We start from the raw sequence: 21,576 nt of genomic DNA, 5'->3' as shown, positions 1-21,576 counted from the left end.
GCCCTTAGTACAGACACAATGTTAGTTATTTTGATGATTGTTTAAATAGCTGTAGGCACACCGAAACAATTGATTTCTAATTTCAACTGCATTTAATAATTCAGAAGCCAGTTCGCAGTTGTTTGTTCACGTGTTTAATACAAGAGCATTAAGTTGAAGGCTTCTAATTTAATTTCCTTTCCAATGTGTGAAGCTGTGAAGATTTCGGCCCTGCTCTACACTAGTAATCAGGCCCAGAGGCTACCTTCAGCTGGTTTAACATTAAATTCTGCGACCAGTTAAACACTATGATATGACACAGGTCCAAAAGCATTTATTGCAGAATATTCTGCACGATGCCATTTATGAATGGATGAATGAGGTTAGTCCAGTGAGATCAAATATTATCAATTGCATATTCATGAGTGTTTTGTGTTTGCAATCTAATGTTAAATGTTTAAAAGATAAAGCTAGCTATATAACCTGTAAAATGAAAGTCCCCTTCAAGTTTGTCTACTTGAAATTCATCGTACTCCAACTTTACTGCACAAGCAGAAAATCATTTTGTTATATATGAATCCGAATCATCCTCTATTAGGTATATTTCGCGAAAAATCACGTTCAGGGAACAGTTCAAAATCAGTCAACCACATGCAAGTAAAATTACTACGATACCATTGTCATGTTAAGGTACTGCTGGAAAAATGTTATATGGAGTGTTTTTTAAATATTTCCAGATCCATCTCAAAAGTAACTTATAAGCTGTGTTGTCTTAAATGTGCTTCAGTTAACCGTGACTGATTTTATGGATCGGACTGTTCATTGGAAAAGATTCAATGTCAGTAGGATTTCCCTAGAAAAATAAATTTCTTCTGGGTCCTGGTTTCCTCCCACAGTCCAAAGACATGTAGTTAGAAGTGGAATCTTTCCGTTGCCAAAAGTGTGTGTATGCCCTCTAATGACCTGGCATGAAAAATAGCTTGAAAAAATAGGTGAAAAAATAGCTTTTAAAAGTACACATTTTAATTCATTTCCTTCTTGTATGGCTGTTCAATTGTAATGTTGAGATTCAAACGGATTTTTAGGGAGCTAAGGAGGTATTTGTTGTGACAAAATATCATAACATAAAGTTAAACAAAAATAAGAGATAAATAGGTTGCAATATATTTGAGTTCCAATCGGGAAGCACCCTGCTGTGTACTATTGTTTTACAGTGAACTTTACTGGACAGGAACATATTGAAACTTATTCATCAAATGGTTTCAGCACCATGTAATGAATCTAGATGCTTTGGCCTGCTGGTCATATATAGACTGTGCTCATCACAAAGTTGCCATATTGGTGTTGGAGGTGGGCTACTTTAACAGCCCCACTCGTTACTTCATGTTTTACTATGCTAGTTTACTGGTGATGTGGTTGGTTTAGGGCCTTATAGTGGTAGACTGGTGCTTGAGACCATTGGATAAATACAGAATTCAGAAAGAATTCAAAAAATGTTCACAAATGTTATGAGGACTACCAGCATATCAACCATGGATGCAAGTCAAGCAATTTTACTGAAAGGTAAATTCATATTATGTAAAGTGATGTACAGTTGGGAAAGCATGGTTAGACAGTCCCTGGGCCAATGGGAGTTAGGGGTCTTGGTCAGGGACCCAGCAGAGAAATGATTACTCTGCTGACCATGGGACATCATGCAGGTAATGCATGGAAGTATGAATACATCCGACCCACATGTAAGGGAGGGGAAAAAAAAACGTGAAACTGAAAGGAATCTTCCACGCGGAGACGTGATGATCAGCAGGTTCCGAAACTTAAGACCGACGACTTATGGAGTGCGAGTACAGCAACAGTCTTACACCACATGAAAGTTTGACGTTTATTTCTGACAGGCAATAACAATACCGTCCCCCATTTCACAGAATGTAACCTCTGACTTCAGCATGAATCCGTGGTTGAACGAAAAGCCAAATTTAACGCAATTTAAAGCATGACGCAAATATGTCAAATTGACAAACTTTCGATGAACTCTTTTAAAAAACACTTGTCTACCTGTATCACTGGGAAAGTCTTTTGTAAACAATTTTCAGGTGGAAAGAGTATCCTAGTACATGTTAGCATTGCATTACCCTCTTGTGGCTATTTCTAAAAGCCCCCCCCTTGCTCTCTCAGCCAATCTGTAGCAATGGGGCACTGCAGACCAAGTCACAGTAGTCTGCAGAAAGGGATGAGGCCTTACGACCATATTAATTTGACCAGTAAGTTCATTTAAAGGACAGAGGGTGGCGCTGTTTCCTTCCCTCCAATGACATAGGAAATGCAGTCCCAGAAAAAGAATTTAGGTCTTCTCCAGCTGTCTCGCTGAAGGAATGCTTTTGAAATCTCAGTGAAAATCTAACCATCCCAGTAATTTAAACAAGCAAATAGAGATGTATGATTATAGCCCAGCATTAACACAACTGCTGTCTGATCCACATTGAGAGATAGCCCATTGTGGTTCCTATGGAGACCACAGACTCAACCAAGTTTGGGGGTGGGGGAGGGGTGCTCCAGCAATCCTCCTGCATAAAAGGCATCTGCTATTTCACGTGACACCACTGTAAATTAATTCGACTAAAAAGAATATCATTTTACAGCAGTTATTTTTTTTTACACCATTACAAAAATGTTAAATTGGCATTTAAATTGGCATTGGTAAAAACCACACACACAAAAAAAAATCTTCTCGATATTTACAAACCATTGTTTTCTTGTGAATGTTGTCACTGTGTTCGCAGATGTGAGTGACTGAAGGGGAAACCACAGTAGAATAATTTCTCTCCCGAAGACGAGCACTCCTACATTCCCACTGATGAACAGAGAGCGTTACCAGAACATCTCAACTTTTCCGCTGGTAAATAAGGCAAGAATAAAATATCCAGGCATGCTGTCCGATATACAAAACCAGAATTCCCTCTGGGCCGGGAGCAAAACCCCCCAGCGCGCTCAGATACCGACGCAACAAGCTGGCTGCTAGCAGGTGGCGGGCATTGCATCAGTCATCAGAGGACATTTATTTATCCCAGCTAAACAGCTGTCCTGTCATAAGGGCAGAAGCTTAGTACTGTATATTTACCCACAATAACCCCGGCCCAGAAGGGCTGGCCCTGGGATGTACCGAAATCCTTCTTCACATGAAAAGATTCACCATTATCTCCAGTAAACCACCTCCAGTCAGGGGTACCGTATGGTCCAGGGACAAGGCAATGACTGCTTCAGAAAGCGACCAATAGGACGACAGAATTAACAAATGAGAAAAACACACGGATTGGCTATGGAAGCTGAAGGTAGCTGTGTAAGAGTAGTTTCAAGTGGTTGTCTAACCGAGGTAGCGCTTTATCTTCCAAAAAGAAACCGTGAACCTGGAGGGCATGTCCCAAGTGAAAAGCAAAGTCCTGCGGGTGGGGGCTTCCTATCCACTCCCCAGCTCAGTATAGGGCACATTTCAGCCAATCGCACACAGATCACATTTCACTGGACCAATCAGGTCTCAGCTGTGTGAGATTTAGGCATGTCCTATTTTAAGAATGAATAATATATATATATATATATATATATATGCAAGAACACTCAGAGGAGTCCCAAACCATCTTATCTTACTGCAACAACTGATTATCCAGTTCAGGTTTCTTCAGCTAGATCACTGGAGCTGCAGATTGCAACAAACACAGCAAATGTAGTGTTCAAGTGTGTGTCTGGAGTTTTCATTCAAAATGTATATAAACTGCAATTTTCCAGTGAGAGCTGTGTAATCAAAAAACTAAACATTATGACCCCAAAGCACTGTTGCAGAAAAGGCCATTTAAGGCATCTTTAACCAAATATTATGAACTATGGCTTTGGTTTCTTAAAGTCGTATAATACAAATTTCATACATTTTCTGTCAACACTGCAAGAATTCATGCAAACATCTGCTTTAACGTGTTAGTTTGCTAATACGCTATTTTACAGATACATTTTACACGAGGCTCCTGGTGTTCGCTGTGCATAACGCCCCCTATCTGCAGGAGGGAGGCAGTCCGGAGTGGGGGGAGTTATCTGCCAGTGGGGGGAGCAGAGAGTTCCCATTGGTGGGTGAGCAGCTGAGCTTGAGATGGCGAAGGTACTCCGCGTGGACTGGCTTGTGGCACTGTAGAACTTCAATGGCCTCCTCCACTTTGAACCACTCCCGTCTGCGGCCTGCAGGGGGGGATAGAGTGCTGAGACATGCAGGGAGCCGGACCCAGGTTCAATTCGACTGAATGGCTGAAGATTTGAGACAGCGGAGCCGCTGTAATTACAGCTGATAACTGTATGTGTGAGGTCCCCCGCGGCACAGTCATCACCGTTCCCCACAACAGCTATCTTTTACACCTCGCTGTACGTGATCAAAACAGCTCACTGGAAATATTTTCTGCATGAATGAGCCTCAAATACACCCAAGGAACAAGTCAGGCTGTTTATAAGGAGCTTTTTTTAAACAAAAGGGATTCCTTCTTTTAGAACAAGATTGAATGGTGCCAGACAAACTCCCTTTCGGGGTCAGAGGTCAAAGGGTCACGTAAAAAGGTCAAACGGCAGATCGATTTCGTTGGTGAATTCCTAATTCTTCTTCAAGGCATACAGACCCTGTGGTGTGTTGGCGACTGCCCAGAGTTGGTTCCTGCCTCCGCCTATCGTTCCTGGGATAAGCTCTGGTCCCCCCCCCCCCCCGTGACCCCAGTTGGGATTAAGTGGTTACAGTGATGGATGGATGGGTTACAGACCCTTTACTATTTCTGAGCTCAAAACATATGACTATTTCCTGCCAATATTGTCCAGCATGAAGCTGAACAGTTTGTAAACTTCGGTGAAATATTACTTTTATTAAAGTTCCCTTTTCTGCCATGCAGACTGAAGCCTGAAGCCTCTATGTGGATCACTGATCTAACAAGGCTGTTTGTGAGGTAATCGGTCTTCTGGGAACTGCTTCTAAGATGAACTACCAGATTTTCCAACAGTTAAAACCTGCAAACTTTGACCCTCATAACAGCAATTGCTTCTATTTATGATCAGAGTTGAAAAAATGGCAGGAATGAAAGCAGGCTGATCTGGCTGCGTTGCCTTGGCAACAGTAGGGCATGCCATGAGGACAGTAATAGTCTGCAGGACCCCAAATATATGAACCACAGTTTACTGTCACTCTAGAAATGTCAGGCAGGCCCAACACTGTTAAATGACCTGAGGGTCTCGGATAATGGGGGCCTTCGAAGGAACATGGGACGGGGGGGGGGGGGGGGGGGTGACGCAGGTCTGCTCTGGGAAGCAGTTCAGACACTTTAGTGCACTCAGGGTCATTTTCTAGCAGAGATTCTGGGTCTGCCCAAGTTATCGCCAGCGCTGGGTTAGCGGAGGACATCTTAATGCTCAGGCAGGCATGGGCAGTGTTTCTAACACACAGCTTGCTGTACAGGTGAAGACCTGTACTGAGAGACCAACAGACAAGAGGACAAGGGACAGAGACACACAGAGTCTGTTGTTCTGTCAGTGTCTGTCTGTTGTTCAGTCCGTTGTCAGAACAACAGACACAGAGACATGCGGAACAGACAGACACAGACAGAGAGAGAGACGCCTGGAGTGTGAGAGCGGCTGGCCACCTCACCGATATTGACGGAGTCCTCCCAGTCCTCCAGCGTCTCCGTCACAGTGAGTACGTACACGTAGGTCCGATGCTTCCGGTCCTGGTTCTGCTGCGAAGCGAAAGGGAAAAGCCACACGAGGGTTTAAACGGCCGTAAGGGCGCAACGGTCATGCCCCCAGGGCGGCAAGAAGCAGGCCTACCTCAAACACGCCAAGGAGCCTGCCCAGCTTCCCTCTGACCCCAGCCTGGATGGAGAGAAACAGAGCAGGTCGCAGTGAGAGGGGACGCCACACCCAACACAAACCTGCCAACACTCACTCTCGTGATGAACATACCAACACAAGTAATTAACAAATGAGAGGAGGCCATTCGGTCCATCAAGCTCGTTTGGGGAGAACGCAACTAATAGCTCAAAGTTATTAAAATCTTATCTAACTCTGATTTAAAGGCACCCAAGGTTTTAGCTTGCACTACACTAACAGGAAGACTATTCCATACCCTAACTACACGCTGTGTAAAGAAGTCCTTCCTCAAATCCCGTTTAAAATGTTCTCCTGCTAATTTCCACCTACAGCCATGAGTTCTTGTATTTGAACTAATATTGAAGTAACTACTTGATTGAACGGCATCCAGATCTGCACAGGGAACAAACCGCCATTATCTCTAACCATGTGATCTGTCACATAAACACCCTGCCATGTCCCTGTGACACACAACGGGGTCAGCATAACCCCGGTGAAGATGTGGTTACAGAAGATGGGTGGATAGATGGATGGAAATGACAAAATAACAAAGAGGGATGTAGAGAGACTAAGAGAGACAGACAGGCAGACAGACATCGGAAGAGACAGACAGGCAGACAGACAGACAGATACTATAGATCACGCGCTAAACGTCAAGACCAAGCTGTTTGTTTGTCCCACAGGTTGCCAAGGTGACGTCACCGGCGGCGATGCTCACCTCCTCGTACACCTCCCGCACCGCCGCTCCACACGGCTCCTCCTCAGGCTCCATCCCCCCACCAGGGACGATCCACTGGTCCGGATGCCGGCTGCTGCTCACCAGAAGGACCTGCAGGGCGATACGTCAACGGGGTTCGTTTGGATCGGAACCGGGAATGAAATGGAAACAACTTCTGCATTCAAGTTGTTCAAAATGGCCAAACAAGCAGGTCAGACATTTCGTTAATATTTACGGATATTCAATATGGTAACAATGATGGGGGTAATTCTGAGACTTGTTATGAAACGGAGCCAGCAGGGTGAACTGCACTTCCTATGGGGGGGGGGGGGGGGCAGCCAGTTTGCCTTTAAAACACTTTTTTTGTACACCGCTTCCGTTGAATTGGGATTCTCTATGCCCCAGGGAAACAGCACGTTCTGATAATCTGATGGAAATCCAATGCACCCCCGATCCAATCCCCGAGATGGGTGTATTCCAAAAGGCTCTATAATTGAATCATACCGAAAGAAAATTGACAGAAGGGCTGTCTTTGAAAATACAGCATCGCAATGGAATCGAATGACCAGTGTTCGTGACATTTACCCAGGGTGCACCTCCGAGGTGGTAAGGTTTACCTTCAGGACGGGCGGCTCCCCGTGCCGATTGTTAGATCGGTAATGAAATGACATCGTTAACCCAGATGGTCATTAGCAGCAGGTGGGGCTCAGGGAAAAGCCCAGATGGAGGGAGGCTTTAGCACATCCATCCATCCCGGCCCGGGTTACCTGAAGCCTATCGCAGGCAACACAGGGCACAAGGCTGGGCTACGCGCTACCTCCACACGCAGAGCAGGGCTGGGCTGTGAACGCTGATAAATCACTGCGGCAAACCAATATCCAGAGAAATTTACACGGCTCACTATTTCAAACGTCTACGAAAATAAATATCGTTCCTAGATATTGCCCGAGATCCCAAAAATAATATTCCGAAATCTGCTCCCGCAGCCTTTAAAAGAATCATTTAATTAAAATGCTTCATACTGATTAAGGAGTACCGATCCAAACACGCATTCCATTCAAACTGCCTACCCCCGCCTGAAATATCGCAGGGAGCAGATGAACCCGAATCACCCTGAGAGCGCCCCCTGGTGACACTTCCTGGAACAAAAAAATCTATGCTGCAGCCCTGAAGCAGTCAGAGGCCAGATCCCTTCACATTTATTCTGTGGGGCTGAGGCAAACGGCCAACAAACAGTCACACAAGGGGGTGGGAGGGGGGGCCGTAAGAACCATATGTATGCTCTTCCCCGAATGACTCGCCTCTGTCTGTCTCTCTGACAGAAGAGCAGCGCTCATCTCATTAAGGCATTGAATGACACAGCACCGGACTGGTGACGGGCGCGGCTCCAGAACCGACATTTCACTGTGTCCTCACACTCCGTATGAACCGCACATCACGCCTGGCCGAGTTCCCAGGGGGTAGGGATGATGTCACACGGTTGTCAGGTCTCACGGCACTTTTCCAGGTACCGCTGATTAGCCGTATGCCACCTTAATAGGTGGCCTCGTTTATTCCAAGGTCCCCCCCCCCCCGCGTTCATCCCAAGGTCTGACCCTCCCCGCCCTCCTGCCTGACCAGACTGAAGCGGCAGGCAAGTCCTCAAACATAGACCGAATCCAGTTAACAGCAATCCCATCAACAGAATGAAGGGATTCAAATGAATTTAGCAGAGGAGGCAGATCACTGACTGGCTGAGCAAGGTGGGAGCAAAGACAAGGAGATCATTGGCTGGCTGGGCTCTGAGGGGGCGGAGACCAGGAAATAATTGGCTGGCTGGGCTCTAAGGGGGCGGAGACCAGGAGATCATTGGCCGGCTGGGCTCTGAGGGGGCGGAGACCGGGATATCATTGGCTGGCTGGGCTCTGAGGGGGGCGGAGACCGGGAGATCATTGGCTGGCTGGGCTCTGAGGGGGAGGGAACCAGGAGATCATTGGTTGGTTGGGCTCTGAGGGGTGGAGATGGGTAGAGCTTGATGGGCATAGGTGCCTGTTGGTTAGAGGAGGCCACAGTCGTTGTGATATAGCGCCCCCACCCCTCAGTGTTTAGGAACACGAGCTCAAGCTGGAAGGCAGGGGGGTCACGTGGATGGAAAGGGGGGCTATTAATGGAAGCTGATAGGGCGTAGAGTGCCTCAGCACATACCGTTCCAACACCCCCCCCCCACCCATACCACAACCATGCTTGCACCACCATCCCCAGGGTACGTCTTTGGCAGAAGAGAGAGAGTGAGAGATTTCCGTCAGATCATGCCTTCAGATGGCCTCTCACCAGGACTGTTGCACCATGTTCAGCTCCTCTTAATTATCCCCCCGGAGGAAAGTGACCCCCCTCCCAAGGATGCTGTCACCACAGCTTAAATTCTGAGAATGAGAAACAGCGTCAGGGTATACGCAGGGAGGAACAGCTGCTGCCCAGTTTAATTTTAAGCTTGGTCTGCTTTTCGGGGGGATGGCGAGAGTCGGAGTCCTCCGTGCCAAACACCGCCGTGGAGGAGGATGGGGCTGTGAAAGCCCCCCCAAAAAAAAAGAAGAGTAGCAGTACCCAGAAGCCCCTGAAGCAGGGTGAGAATTTGTGGCAGGATATAAACACCAGGTCTTCCAAGCGGAACATGACAGAGGCACGCAACAGGCTGTCAAAGAAACCCTTATAAATGCCAGCATGTCAGCGTAACGATGTTCGGGGGGGGGCGCGGGACTAAGCAGAGGGCTGTTTCCCGAACCGGTCCTCCTCCAGCCGGGCTCCGGGGCTCCTGCACTTTTGCTAATTTCAATAGTGTCTGTGACGACTGGTGCAATAACCACAAGGACCAGCTGCCGAGTGGCCGGACTTTGAGCCTCTTTCAGGAACAGAAACACAACACTCGTGATAAAACAGTCTAGTTTTTTTCCCAGCCTGGTGTTTGCATCCCATAGGGTCACCCCTAAGGGGATTTGGCTGCCCATTGTAACAACATGCCATAAGACTGCACATGGTTCACAGTATTACCTCAAATGTTTAATGTGGCGATCTGATTGGATGGGATATTAAAAGATTCCCCGATGCCGGTCAGGTGTGAGAATTTCTGGCACGTCACAAAGCTGGGTTTCCAGCCAAATGAGGGAGGAGCCGTTTTAAGGGGACCCGTTCAGGGCCACATTTATCTGAGGGTGACGAATCTGTACAAGGGTGTTTCTTTGCGGGGAGGGGAGGGTGCTAGGAGGGCAGGTATTTGCAAACACCACCCACCGAGGGGCATCCAGGGGCAGCGAGGGAGCCGTCCCCATAGCAGGACAGGTGGTGTGTCAGCACAGCCGGGAGAACAGATCTGATCAACAGCAACAGATCAAAAACCGCATATGTGGCATGAGGCATGGCGACATAAACCCAAGCCGACGCTGGGTACAGACACTCTGGTACAGTAACTTCAGCTTCTGGAGGCGGGTCAAGGTCCACGACCTGCGAAGCCCCTCCTCCCGGCCCAGTTTCTCAAAACCCACCGATGCAGCCGAACCCGTCCCCTTCTGTGTCACCATGGTAACCATCCATCAAACACCAGCCAGCACCAATCAGCGGAGGCGGAACTGGGCGCCTGGCCTCTTTGCTCAAGCGCCGCTGCATATACAGACACTAAGACACAAATAACGCAATTTTTTAACATCACACCACCTGAAGAAATCAGCTCTGCTCAAACCATCCGTCCGTCATCAGTGACTGTCTACCTACATTCTACTTCAAAGCAGAGGAATCCCAGGCATTGCTGTACGATGACAATGGGATGGCGCCATATTCTCAGTCGATGAGCCATTCTTCTTCTCCTTGAATTCTGTTTTTCTGCCTGCCCAAACATCGACTTGTGTCAAAATCAGTGCCGCGATCATCATGAATGCGAAGCAAACCGATGAACCAGATGCCAGCGGTGTTTACCCAAAGTTCTGGGGGCCCAGTTGGCCACAAACAGTCACTACACTAGGAGGAGACCTGGAGCGAGTTTTTCAGTGACTTAAAAGAAACCTTTGAACTTTCTTCAATACATGAAGCCAGCCCTGAAATTCTCTGGCTAGTTCCAACACATTCTTGCACAATTAGCATCCATCCATGCCCTGACTAACTCTGTCGCGCATACTTCCAAGAAATCATAATTTCCAAGAACTCCCTCCCGACATCACCGTACATTTCAGCACAAACGCAGAGCAAACAAGTAAGCCACTCCCCCCCCCCAAAGGCTAGAAATGCTGGTGACACCCAGGTTACATTCCACTACTGGGGGGGACACCTGTGACATCGAGTTTCATCACGGTGACACCTATGTGGACAGGTTGGAAGCAGTTATCCATTGGTCATGTGACACCTTTATCAACCACTGCGTCGTAACCGGAGATAAGCTTCAAGGTCAGGGCGGTATCTTCCGTTATCAATTGGTTTGGTCTGGAGAGCGCAAAAACAAGAAAACTCAGCCGGATCAACTCGCTCTCCTAACCTGGGCAGTTCAGCACCGGTCTAAAGGTTACCCCTTTTGAGAGCTTGTGCTGTGACAGCCGAGGTAGGTTAACCCCGAACGTGAGACCAGAGACTCGACATTAGTGATTTATTCATAAAAGATACTGATGTTAATAAAGACAGTCCAACACCAATAGTCCGGATTAGAGCATGAGGAATAAAAACAATTCCTTAAAAATAACCCGATAAATATTTTACGGTTCAGCCAGAGCCTTAACAACGTCGCTATTCATACAGTCCTATTATACTACAGCAATTAAGATTAAGTACCTTTCCCAAGACTAAAACTGCAAATCTCCTCTAGGGGCTAGTAACCGGGAAGCTGCTGCTTAAAATCAGTGTCCCAACCCACCTGGCAACGCACTGCCATTTACCTGCCAATGATTAACAGAGATGCACAGATTAATGCACCAAAAACTGCCAATTTTGTCTGCAAGGAACAATAGTTTGGTTGCCAACCCTTACGGTTTCAAACGAATGAACCTGCTTAGTTATGCAGGTCTGTGTAAACAATCGAACGCCATGATGTCAGGGTGACTGATACGATTACGCTCATTCCATCACCATCTTACAATCGACACCTTTGAGAAAAACACAAAACTGGCCAAAACCCACAAACGTGGCCCCAGTAATAGGCTGCATTTTGTAACCCGTGATGTTCCCCCCCCCTCCTCGTAGAAGCCCGCATCCTTGGCCAGTGTCTGAGCTCTTAGTGTGACGCTTGCCCCCTGGGGGACGCTAGACATTCCATTAATTATTTTTTATATAATGCCCCAAGTTCTCGCTTTTTTTAATCTAAAAGCTTAGCCAAGAGCAGGCATCTGAACAGGCAGCAGTGGATTTAGGACTCCCCCCGTACTCGTCTGGGCGCAGAGAGGCAGACCCAGACGCTTGGCTCAAACCCCAGTCGCAGTACGCCAACCGCTGCCATGTCATTATAGCCCAGAAAACAGAACAAAAACAAAACAAAGATGCATTCCACAGAGCAGTGTGTGTTACTGCTCGGGCGGCCAAAGAAACGGCACCATCACAGCCGATTGGTCGCTCTCTGGCCGTCTCCTTGGAAAACAGCAGAAAGATCTCAGCCGTCAGAAGGAAGCTGACACACGTGACACTCGCTCTCCTGATGGAGACCAACAGCCCCAGGGCCTCACACCTGCCCCAGCCGGCCCATTCCAGGAGACCGAGTGCTTACACATCCTCATCGCTAAACCGGAGCGGCTCTCTGGACAGCACCATAATTCCAGGGGGGGGGTAGGTTCCAGCCCCCCCACCCCACGTAACAGCTAAGCGAAAGGTAAGCATTGCACAGGTTACGAAGGTCACACAAGAGTACCGTACGGCCATGAAGGCACGGAAAGCGTGACCAACTGCAAGTCTCTGATATCAGGACCTATAGATCTTCAGTATTAACAGATGTATCTGATGCACACATGACATTATTTCATCTACCAATAGGGTACCAACATACCGCTTGTACAAATCTGCAAAGTGCCGGTGCAGAACATGTGCAACGCTGGTCTTGCAGATTAATTGCAATTTCAACTCGGGCGATGTGGGGGGGTGGGGGGGGTGTCATGCTCCCTGTTGCCCAGGTTACGGTCCTATGCGTGCCAGTGTCTTGGAGACGATCACGCCATACGCTTTGGCAGGAGCTCGACAGTTCTGTTGGGACCGAGGCCTTTTCTCCAGATCCATCGGATTTCGGGCAGAAAGACAGGTAGAGACCAAGGCCAGGCTCGGCTTCAGAACCTAGCATGGTAAAATCGACACGCTCTTGGTAGCCGTGTCCGATACGAGCTGGAAGTCTGGCGAATGGCCTGTAGATGCAAGGCTCACTGATTTTTGGTGGAGCAATTCTTGTACACAAAGACGCCAACATATGCCAGAATGTGAAACCCCTCCAGCGCCAACAGGGTTACATGCTATTACCATGGTTACAATATTAAGTGATCTCCATAGCTGCAGGTCAGCAAACAACACTGCGGGCAACTGGACCGGACCTGCACAATGGATAAAAGTCAGAAGGGGAAATTTAGGGGAAGTATTTGATCCATAAAATTTTACATTATTTGTTTATGTGTATAATTGGGCTGGAGCCAAGGCAAGGATAGGTCTCCTAACATTTATGAATAAACAGACAAAGATACATACAAACTGCATTGTGGGGGGATAAGTATTGACTGGAGAACGGGGAGTCTGTAAATAAGGCAGTGTGGCACTTTATTTTAGGAGCAGAAGTGAGAGACCTCGATGGTATACATACTGCAGGAGGACCTTGAAGTTGTGCGCTATAACCTTAAATCCTAACCGCAGTAAAGAATTCCTGGGGATTACCCTGGGGCGGCAGGAAGCCACAATGCCAGTTTGGGAAAGAAAGGAAAACAAAGACTGATGTCAAAAGTTTCACAGGACAAAAGGCAATTATTAGGCAAAGTTATTACGCACACCTACAAACGCACGGCTGCAGAGAAACAAGTCATCGATTGCGCGTCGCCGATTCATGCGAGATCGTTTCCGTATATATTATCTTAGCTATAAAAATGCCGTTTAAAGTGCCGTTTCCCGATGGTCATAGGAGGAGAGGGGAAGGTAGCGCCCCAGCTAACTAAAACGGATCCATCCTATCAAACGGCACGGGCTGCGAGCAGCAGCCGGGATAGAGTTACAGTTATCTGGTATCCTTTGCATTTTACACGTTTCTAAACATGGATCTTTTAGTTCAAAATAAATCCGGGGGTGTATATAAGCAGGCCGGCAGACCAGCACGCCCCCCCCCAACCCGAGCGGGACCGTGCAATGAGCCACGTCCAACGCCGGCTTTCTTCATACCGCTAAAAGCAAACCAACATTCACATTTATCCCCATTTCGATCCGTAGTATTTATTTCGAATGCAAGAACTGAACCAGTCTACTTGCGAAATTTAACACAATAATCGTAACAAAATATCCCGTAATCTACACCCCCCTCCCCTCCGTCGTCCCTTTGCAATCGCAGAGATTTAATGTTACATTGTAAATATTAATGCGGTCCGAGGGCTTCGCCATGGCCGCTACTCCCCCCACAGCATTAAACACCCACCCCCGCCGGGAACCTGCTCCGAGGCGCCTGGCTCCCCCTCTACTGCGCGGTAGAAGAAAAAAAAAACAAGAAATCTAGACTGAGCTGGATCTCCGACGAAAGACTGGGGAACGAGGCTCGTCGGCCCGCTTCCGTAAATACCTCCAAGTTTGTTTAACGCAGCATGCAAACATCTGTCGGGTTATTTCGGTATTAAGTGTTTAATCATTTAGCTTGGATCAGGGGATCCTCGTCAGAGAAGCTTAAATAAAGCGGTATCGTTTGCAAAGACGATGCGGTTAATTTAACGCACGCCGGTCAGCCTGCCAGTGGACACGTTTATGGTGTTATTAACGTTTTGACATATAATCGTCTTTCGGCCATGAAGGGGAGCGGGTGTCTCCGTAAATCTGGCCAATCTTACCTCCTCTTCGAGTTCGTTCTTGAAGCAAAGACACGCCGCCCGCTTCTTGAAACCCTCGCAGTCGTACGTCCTGGTCTGATTAGGCTTGAATTTCATCATGTATCCCAACCTTTATTCCCCCCCAAAAAAGCGAGGCAGAAATACAGCAAACTGGAAGAAGTGAGCCGCCAGCGCCGGGCTGGACGAGACAACCGGCATTAACACGCACGTCCGTAGTGCTGTTTCAGAGACAGGCTCCCCGCGATCTGTGCCATTTAGTCGGCGTATTAGTCCATGCTATTCGATGCCTCTCTGATATTCCCCGTGAGTATATTTTCCAGTCGACAAACGTTAGCATTCACATACTGCCTGTAGATGGTGTAGATTCGGTCAGTGTCTCAGCCCCCCGATACCGATGTCAGTCCTGTATTTAAGTGAACTCCGAACACAATCCTCCCACCGACCTTTACCACCAATGCGCAGCCGCAAGTTCGACTGTCGATTCGGAGCGCAGCGTCGGCTCCAGTGAGCTGCCACAGCAGAGTGCGCAGCTAGAAGCAGCGCAACGCAACGCAGCAGAATTCAACACAAATCAGCTCGGCGCAGCGCATTGCAGCCAAACGCAAACCGGCGCAGCCCAACGCAAACCGGCGCAGCTCTGCGCAGAGTAAGGAAGCCCAGCGCCTGCTGATCGATATGAGACTGTGGAGTCTGCGACCGCCGGCCGACGCCAATGAAGACATCAATAAAGGTCACGTTTTTCTCCGATATAGATGGTGAATATTTAGAAACATTAAACCGATCGATTCGACAAAATGCCTTCTAACCTACAGGCGTGCGTGACATAGCAGAAACATTTTCACGGATCGAAGACTTAGATTTTGGAGAAGGAGAACCTTTCAAGTTACCTCGACCTTTTCGTGATGCTTTAAACGCCTGATTAATTATTTTAACCAGGAAAGCCGCGTACTGTCATCATATATCCAACATTTGAATACTATAGATATCAAAAACAGCTCAGTTCGTCCGATATAATCTAGTCTTATGCTCATTCTTAAGAAACAAGTACAATTAAGTGCTGTAAGGATATTATCTGAAAATAAGCAGATAGCCACTTGTTCCGATTACCATGAGTCATAAGAGAATGTTGGGAGACCGAAGAACAGCGAAATGACCAATTTTGGCTACAGTCGTTATATGCGTATATGATGTGAAAACCGTGACTGCTGTTGTTGTCAGAGGCCTGGCAGACATCAGACAATAGTGAACAATTACCAGCACTCGCTTGGGTATATCCCAGGACTATTCAAATCACAGCCTTCAAGGGCTGAATACTGCGGATTTTCCAGCCTTTCTTTTACCTGTGAGCCAGGTGTGAACCCTCTGGCCAATCAGAATCAGTAATTATTAAACCAACTACCCCGGAGAACTAAAAACAAGGCCTGGATTTGGCAGTGAAGAGCCCCAGTATATCCTAAACTCAGCAGAGTTAAACTAGGAGATTCAGTGTTGGATAGTAATGTGAATCATGTCATCTCTGGGCAGTCAACAGTGTAGGGTGGTTTATTTGAATGTGGACCTACTTCCTGAGGACAGTGATTCAAGTGCCAGTATGGGGCTGATAACATAACTGTGGGTGTGGTCTGCGTGCATCTAGACAACATGTGGATACACTGGGTTTGGCTGAGTCAAGCTGCGTGTAAAATGTATCACTGCATCCTATCAATGTTGGCAGTGATATCATTCTTAGGTCATCAGTATGGCAGAGTCTGGGGCCAGTGGGATACCCGAAAGAGCTGATGACTTCTTGCCCAGTTTAACACTGGGTGTCATCCTCAGTGCTCATCAAGAATAACAGCTGTTGCCGTTGACTTCACTGGAGTCATGTGATCCCTTCCATTCCCAACCTTGACCCCTTCACTCTCAGGTTCCCCAGACAATCTCACCCCAAACCATATAGGAGTCTGCCTGGTCCTGTCAACACATATGGGAGTCTGAGAGGGCGGCTTCTGTTCCCCAGTGACAGTCATGGGGGGCGGGGGGGGGGGGGGGGGAGTACAAATGGAGGATTGATGTTAGACAAGTGTCATGACGGGTTATACCCAGAGTGGCAAGACTAACTCTGGCGTGATGAGACCCCCTTGCAATTTGAGTTGATGACCTATGATTACAGCAAATTGGACATCAGTCAAAATTGACTCAAACGTTTTTTTTTTTGTTTTTCTTACACATAACATCGACATTTACACTTGAAGGTTCAGACTTCTATGTCCCAGAGAGCTCCAAGGCTGCCCCATGCATTGAGAACGTAGGGTTGACTTCTGTGATAGAAACCTGGTTCTTGGGCTAAACACAGGATCCATGGTGTCCCGGCTTGGGCCGGTCAACGCAGCCTTGCATTTCAAAACAGACCTCTGAGGTAAACATCTGTGGCTTTTCTGAAACCACGTGAAACACTCCGCGATTCATCCCGTGTAACTACAGGGCAACCACACGCTGCCAAGACAGGCACGCTGGAGTGCCGTCTCCAGGAACAACAAGGCCCTTCATCCGGCTGGTCTGCTTGCAGTACCACGGCCGAGATGGAAAGCAGTAATTCTGACTCATTACCACTAACTAGCGAAGAACCCTGGGCCACATTTAGGGTTCAGATCGGGGCCAGCGAATCCAGCTCACAGGGCTCTCAATGTGACGGACGCAGGGGTATATTACCAGCAGGGCTGCCTTAGAAGCTTCGCGGTGAGGCCTGCCTACAGACGTCTGCAGGCCTTGGGCTATCGGACTCTTCAGCGTGACAGTGACAGGACAGTAGCCATATATAGCCCAAGGTCTCTGTTGCGGAATGGTGTCAGAGTCGTCTTTTAGGTGCATTAGGACATAGATGAACCCTGGCACTAACCTGCAAGTCTGGATGGTCCCAGATAGTAATCAGACAGACTTCAGCAAATTTTTATCTAGCAAGCCTGTGTTTTTCTAAGTTATCCCTTACCCAAAGCCAGAGACGTCACCCATCTCTTATTTTTAAACAAGTCAGTGAAATTCTATGATGGGAGCATTATGGGGAATAGGACTGTTTGTTTCTTTGTCGTGCTGAGGACAGAACTCGAGGATAATGACTTTTGGCGGGGTACTTCCGAAACATACCAGGCGAGGCGTTACCGGTTCTGCTTGTACATGACCGAAATCCGCCACACGTGTCCCATGCCAGGTGCTCACTGCTGTCTACTTGAACTTTGTCAGTTCAGTTTATAGCCTCATGATGAATCTAGGCGCTGCTGTTGTCGCCGTTGAATATAGCATTCCTGTAAGGCCCACCCCCAGTTCCTATGAAGAACATGGCTTCCTGCAACAGAACCAGACAGAGGATCCCATGTGCCGAATGGAAAATCCACTGTTGTGACCCCTAACCCTAACCCTAATGTTGATCTTTGGGTTAATGTGGGTGTTTCTCATAGTCAGACAACTGTTTAATAGAGATGGCTCATGGACTTAGGCTGTGGTAATCCAGCGTGTCTCCATGACATCATTGTGTGGCTCTTATTATGTCATCAGAATGAGACGACTTAATCTGTCTTGCCAAGCAGGTGAGACGGCAGCCTCGCTCGTGCAATTCCATCCCGGCGAGCTCCCGTTCTTCACAAACTGAAGCAGAACCTCAAGCAAGATGCGAGCATCCCCGACGGACACGGAGACATAATCCCATGACCAGTTCTTGGCACACGGGGGTGGGATTTCCTGCATCCGCATTCCCACTGAGCCGTTACAATTATAGCAAAGTTATGCTAAAGCTAAGCCTCTGCGCCATACATTACACAGAATACCCAGAATGCCGGACAGGCTACTGACAAATTGATTAGCCCGGATTATCATGCAGCATGTGTCCTGCCCTTGCTAACTATTTAAGTAAAAACAGATGACTCTGTGAGCACTGGCTGGGAGATAACCGTTAGACCAAAAGCTGACCTGGCTGATTTCAGGCCACTTATTGTGGATAATCACATATTTATCTCATAATCATTGTTTTCTGCAATGTTGCTGTTTTGTTGGTCTCACCGGTTCGCCGACTCAGACGGCTTTTTCATGTTTATCCCAGGAGCCGTTTGCCAGCCATGCCAGGCACCCACGAAATGCCAAGGGGCACACCTCATTCTGCTTGGATCTGTGGGATGGGGGGGATTGTTAACAACCGGGGTAAAGAATACACCTACTGTTATGGCATTTCAACACAGAATAATTGACAGCGATCTCCGAGAAACAAACAGATAAACACGGTCAAAAGGTAGACTGTCTGAAAACATTGTTTATGTTAGCAATTGTCCCTAAATGTGTGTTTAAAAGGAGGATTGTTTGTAGTGATTTGGTCCTAATTTAATTTGTTTACCATGATTCAATATTGTGGAAATAAAAAGGCATACGTGAAAGTCATTTAGAAAGAGTACTTTGCTCTGTAACTCTTGTTAATTCGGGTGACGAAATGTACCGGTAAAGTGTATAACCTGCACAGAACAGGGGCCCTGAAACCGGTGAAATGGAGATACAATTTGATTGATAAGAATTTGATTAATGACTGCAAAAAAAAAAAAAAACATCAAGCAAGGCACCTGCACAAAAAAAATCAGGCAGCCACTGTTTCAAAACCCAGCAGACGACTCCCACAAAGCTTATGCTTTAGATGGAAACACAATGTTCCAATAATCATCTCAGGAAAAGCCACACTGCAGTAGACACTGCAATTTCCCTAAGCAAAACAGCCGTGTTTTTCTACACAGACTGCATGAGATAAAAACAGTAAAGTGTTTTCTGTAGTGTCTTTGTTTTCTGGTTCCGCACAAATTAATGGAAGGAGTCACTTTGTACCCAAGAGACGACAAAAGGGGGAAACATATAATCTTACCCACAATGCACCAGGAGGGGTATAAACAGGAGGCAGACCATATAATTTGCATGCTGTTGTAATGTGAAACAAAATACGGCTACGTCCAAGAGCCACGTATCCCAGGGGACATCTGGGCTGCAGGTATGACATGAAGAAGAATGCTCATCCATCTTGAAAGGTTTGTTGTAGTCAGGACGGATCAACACCGTGCCGGACTTCACCTTTTGACCCAAAAATGGTAATATTGTGCATTATTTTTCTGCTGCTGGGTATTTGGTGATATCATCCTATAAGAATATCACCTCCATGATCGCTATAGTAATTTATGCTTTCTGTTCAGGGGGGGAGAAGCTTCAGGCAAATGCTTTACTCCTACACTCCTCCCTGTTCTGCTCTCCAGGGCCCTGCGCCTTCGCTCCTACTATGTTTGGCAAGACTCAGCTGCTGAAGCCCTGGGGTGGGGGGCCACCGGCAGGGTTGGGAGGCCCGACCTAGAGAATGCCGTCTCTGAGGGCCGGGGTCGGTCCCAGCCCAGCAAAATTGTCCCAGGGAACAAGGAACCGGCAGGTGGAGGGGGAACACTGTCTCAGTCATCTTTACACCTGGTCATGAGAGAGTATAAGGGGTTCTGCTCCTTTAGCCTGGTACTGCTCATTTACCGGGTTCCGCTCATTTGGCGGGTACTGTTCGAAGCCCATGTGGCACCCTTGGTAAGCTTTATCTTGGTAAAGCAGCACTCCGCCCAAAAGATGGTGCTCTAGGTGGCCACTTATGCCACCTAATGTGTTCCCCAGTGCTGTGTTTAACTTTGGCAATAAGCAGTTTTCCCCCCCCAAACACATTTTTCCACACCTCATGCCCCCACCCAGGACCAGAGGTGTAAAGTCCCGGTCCAGAAAGTACAAATCCAGAGCAAGGTTTTCCTTCAACCTACCAGTTAAGTATAAAGAGTCAAAGTCACACAGTAACGTAACTGGTTGGTTGAAACAAAACCTTGGTCTGGATTTGTACTTTCTGGACCGGGACTTTACACCTCTGCCCAGGACTAACTGTATGTGCACCTCACACTTAGTAATGGGTCAAAGGTTAGGTGGACCAACCTGTTATGGACCTAACAGAGGCACTTCCTCCTTCCTCGAACCCATGACTCATGAGTCCAATCAGGTGACTCATTCTCACACCCTTTCATCGATCCAAAAGGAGGAATCAATCCACGTGGACCAGCCGCCGCCTACCGAATGAGGAACATGTGACTGCAGGCATATCGCTCCACCCCCAAGGACCCATCTCAAAATAATGTACCCCCCCCTCACATCGGCGAGGTGGGCATCCCCTGGCTAAGATTTCTGAGCATGGACACCATGTGAGACAACTTCAACGCCAGCATCAAATTGCGCTGGGCAATACAGACGAGTAACCGGCAGCAGCAACTGCCACGTTGTTTGGATGGAGCGGCCCGTGGTTCGAGACACACGCAGTCAGGCTTTTGCACTGTTTCTCCCAGTGCATCTCACTCAGTCACCTGGCTTTGAGCCACAACATTTCTTATATTAAAGGCCAGAGGAGAGAAGTGTGGAAAATCATGACGTGAGCTAGCAGAGAACTGTCCCTCCACCAATCTGGCGTAGCAATCCTACAGCAGACGCTAATCCGGACCTGAACAGCTGAGTTACCCAACCCGGTCCAGTTATCTCTACTTGTATGGTGCAACTGCCACTGTGTATCAGCCCATATCAGTCAACTTTACATTGATCAGTTTTGGGTTGCTATAGGATGAATCGCTAAGGTTTATAACAGTCCTCCTAGCTGGCCAGTCTTACCTCCTCTCCGCTTAACCTCCAAAGGAGTGGCAGGCTGTTGCAGCACACCTGGTGTTACACAACAGCTTGATATTGCAAGGAAACATTTCTCTATCTATTCATGTATCCCGACATGACGCCGTCAGGCATGCCGTGGGCTGAGAGAAGACAGTGAGGAGGGAATTGGCAGATGAACGAGGTAAATTGCACTAAATATCCATCATTTCCTGAAGCGAAGCTGAGACAAGACGTAGCTTTACTGTGTACCGCAGCTGTCGATGGCCCACGGCAGGCTGGCGGTGGGCGGGGACTGACATGGAGCCATCGGTAAAACTATAATAA

The 21,576-nt window shown here is 47.7% G+C and overlaps 1 protein-coding gene and 1 long non-coding RNA gene across 4 annotated transcripts; one reads left to right on the top strand and one right to left on the bottom strand.

Annotated features, from left to right (window-relative positions):
- Nucleotides 1-1,844: 1,844 nt before the first annotated feature.
- On the bottom strand, nucleotides 1,845-15,006 carry LOC125704541 (diphosphoinositol polyphosphate phosphohydrolase 3-beta-like). 2 transcript variants are annotated; one of them, XM_048970208.1, is made up of 5 exons: nucleotides 14,581-15,006; nucleotides 6,578-6,688; nucleotides 5,818-5,862; nucleotides 5,639-5,726; nucleotides 1,845-4,197 (listed from the first exon to the last, which is right to left on the bottom strand). In XM_048970208.1, exons 1-5 carry the CDS (start codon nucleotides 14,677-14,679, stop codon nucleotides 4,016-4,018), a joined length of 525 nt encoding a protein of 174 aa, XP_048826165.1. In that variant the 5' UTR covers nucleotides 14,680-15,006; the 3' UTR covers nucleotides 1,845-4,015. The 2 variants fall into 2 exon arrangements, with proteins under 2 accessions (XP_048826165.1, XP_048826175.1); XM_048970218.1 differs by having other exon boundaries at nucleotides 5,639-5,723.
- Nucleotides 15,007-15,016: 10 nt separating this feature from the next.
- On the top strand, nucleotides 15,017-18,984 carry LOC125704548 (uncharacterized). Of its 2 annotated transcripts, none has more exons than XR_007381172.1 (3): nucleotides 15,017-15,310; nucleotides 18,144-18,284; nucleotides 18,653-18,984. It is a non-coding gene; the product is annotated as an uncharacterized LOC125704548 (long non-coding RNA). The 2 variants fall into 2 exon arrangements; XR_007381173.1 differs by having other exon boundaries at nucleotides 15,017-15,335.
- Nucleotides 18,985-21,576: the final 2,592 nt, after the last annotated feature.

This window comes from Brienomyrus brachyistius, chromosome 1 (genome assembly GCF_023856365.1).
Source record: "Brienomyrus brachyistius isolate T26 chromosome 1, BBRACH_0.4, whole genome shotgun sequence".
In the NCBI taxonomy this organism is placed as follows: Eukaryota; Metazoa; Chordata; class Actinopteri; order Osteoglossiformes; family Mormyridae; genus Brienomyrus; species Brienomyrus brachyistius.
This window is presented reverse-complemented; position numbering and strand designations above follow the sequence as displayed.